The 1,055-nt window shown below is 62.4% G+C and overlaps 1 protein-coding gene across 1 annotated transcript in view; it reads right to left on the bottom strand.

Moving 5' to 3' along the window:
* Positions 1–1,055, bottom strand: part of Cmtm7 (CKLF like MARVEL transmembrane domain containing 7) — a 57,539-nt gene extending 56,484 nt beyond the window's left edge. Inside the window, exon 1 of the mRNA XM_023718497.1 lies at positions 842–1,055. Within this exon, the coding sequence (XP_023574265.1) occupies positions 842–988 (147 nt within the window). The 5' untranslated portion in view covers positions 989–1,055. The remainder of the gene's footprint in view (positions 1–841) is intronic.

Below are 1,055 nucleotides of genomic sequence, written 5' to 3'. Positions count from 1 at the left end.
CCCCCCCACACCTCTTTACAAAACCACAACTCCCCTGCATCGTTCTCTCTGCAAACAACTACAGCGAGTGGAGAGCCACAGACAGATCAAGCCAGTTTCAAAACATACCAACGGAAAAGGGTTTTTAAGCATTTTCAGAACTAGAAACTGGGAGGAAAAACAGTTTGGGGAACAAGAGACCAAGCCTGGGACTGCGTCTGGCTTAGCCAAAGGCCCTTGTGGTGCACCTTCATCCTGCCTGGGTCCAGGTCACCCCCATTCAGAAAAGTGGCTCCCCATCTAGTACACGGCCTTTCTGGTTTGTGCTAATAACAGGCCTTTCTGGTTTGTTTTAACATTGTTTGGACAGTTAAATGCCAGTATCTTGTTGAAAAACAAAAAACAAAACCAAAAAACAGGCCCTTCCTAAAGGACCGTTGCCCTTAGGGGCGCACCGCGACCGCCGCCCTGGGTCTCGAGGGTCCTCGCACACCGCGGGAGAACGGATCGCGGGACCCTGCGACCACCTCTTCTGGGCGTCCGTGTTCAGAGCAGAGTCCCGCGGCGCCGGGTTTGCTGTCTTCCTACCCGGACCCGGGTTCTAGGCGACGCGGGCCAAAGAGGAAGGAAGAAACTTGTGCCCACGGTTTCGGCCAGGCGGCGGCTGAGGCTCCACAAAGGGGTACAGGAGAAACCGAGGACGCTGAGGGTGGGAGGGTGGACGCGAACCCCGAGGCGGCTGGAGGCCCCGCGCCCCCAACTTCGAGAGGCCTCTCGGCCTGGGCAAAGGGCCCCGCCTCCCGCTCGGGGGCTCCTCTCACCCTGTCCCTGGCCCCGGCCCCGCGACCTCGCCCTCTCTTACCATCTGCGCCACTTTCAGAAACGCCCCCTGGGTGCGCGGGTAGACGAGGTCCAGCAGCCCCTCGGACGACGACCCCGTGCCAACCCCGGCCCCGGGCGCCCCGCCAGTGCTGCACGTGGTGCGGACGAGCCCGGCTCCCAGCGACATCGCGGCCCAGCCCGCAGCCACCGCCGCCGCCGCCGCGCCGGGACCTGGCCCCTACAGGGAGGGTGGG

This window comes from Octodon degus, unplaced genomic scaffold (genome assembly GCF_000260255.1).
Source record: "Octodon degus isolate 3935 unplaced genomic scaffold, OctDeg1.0 scaffold00059, whole genome shotgun sequence".
Taxonomy (NCBI): domain Eukaryota; kingdom Metazoa; phylum Chordata; class Mammalia; order Rodentia; family Octodontidae; genus Octodon; species Octodon degus.
This window is presented reverse-complemented; position numbering and strand designations above follow the sequence as displayed.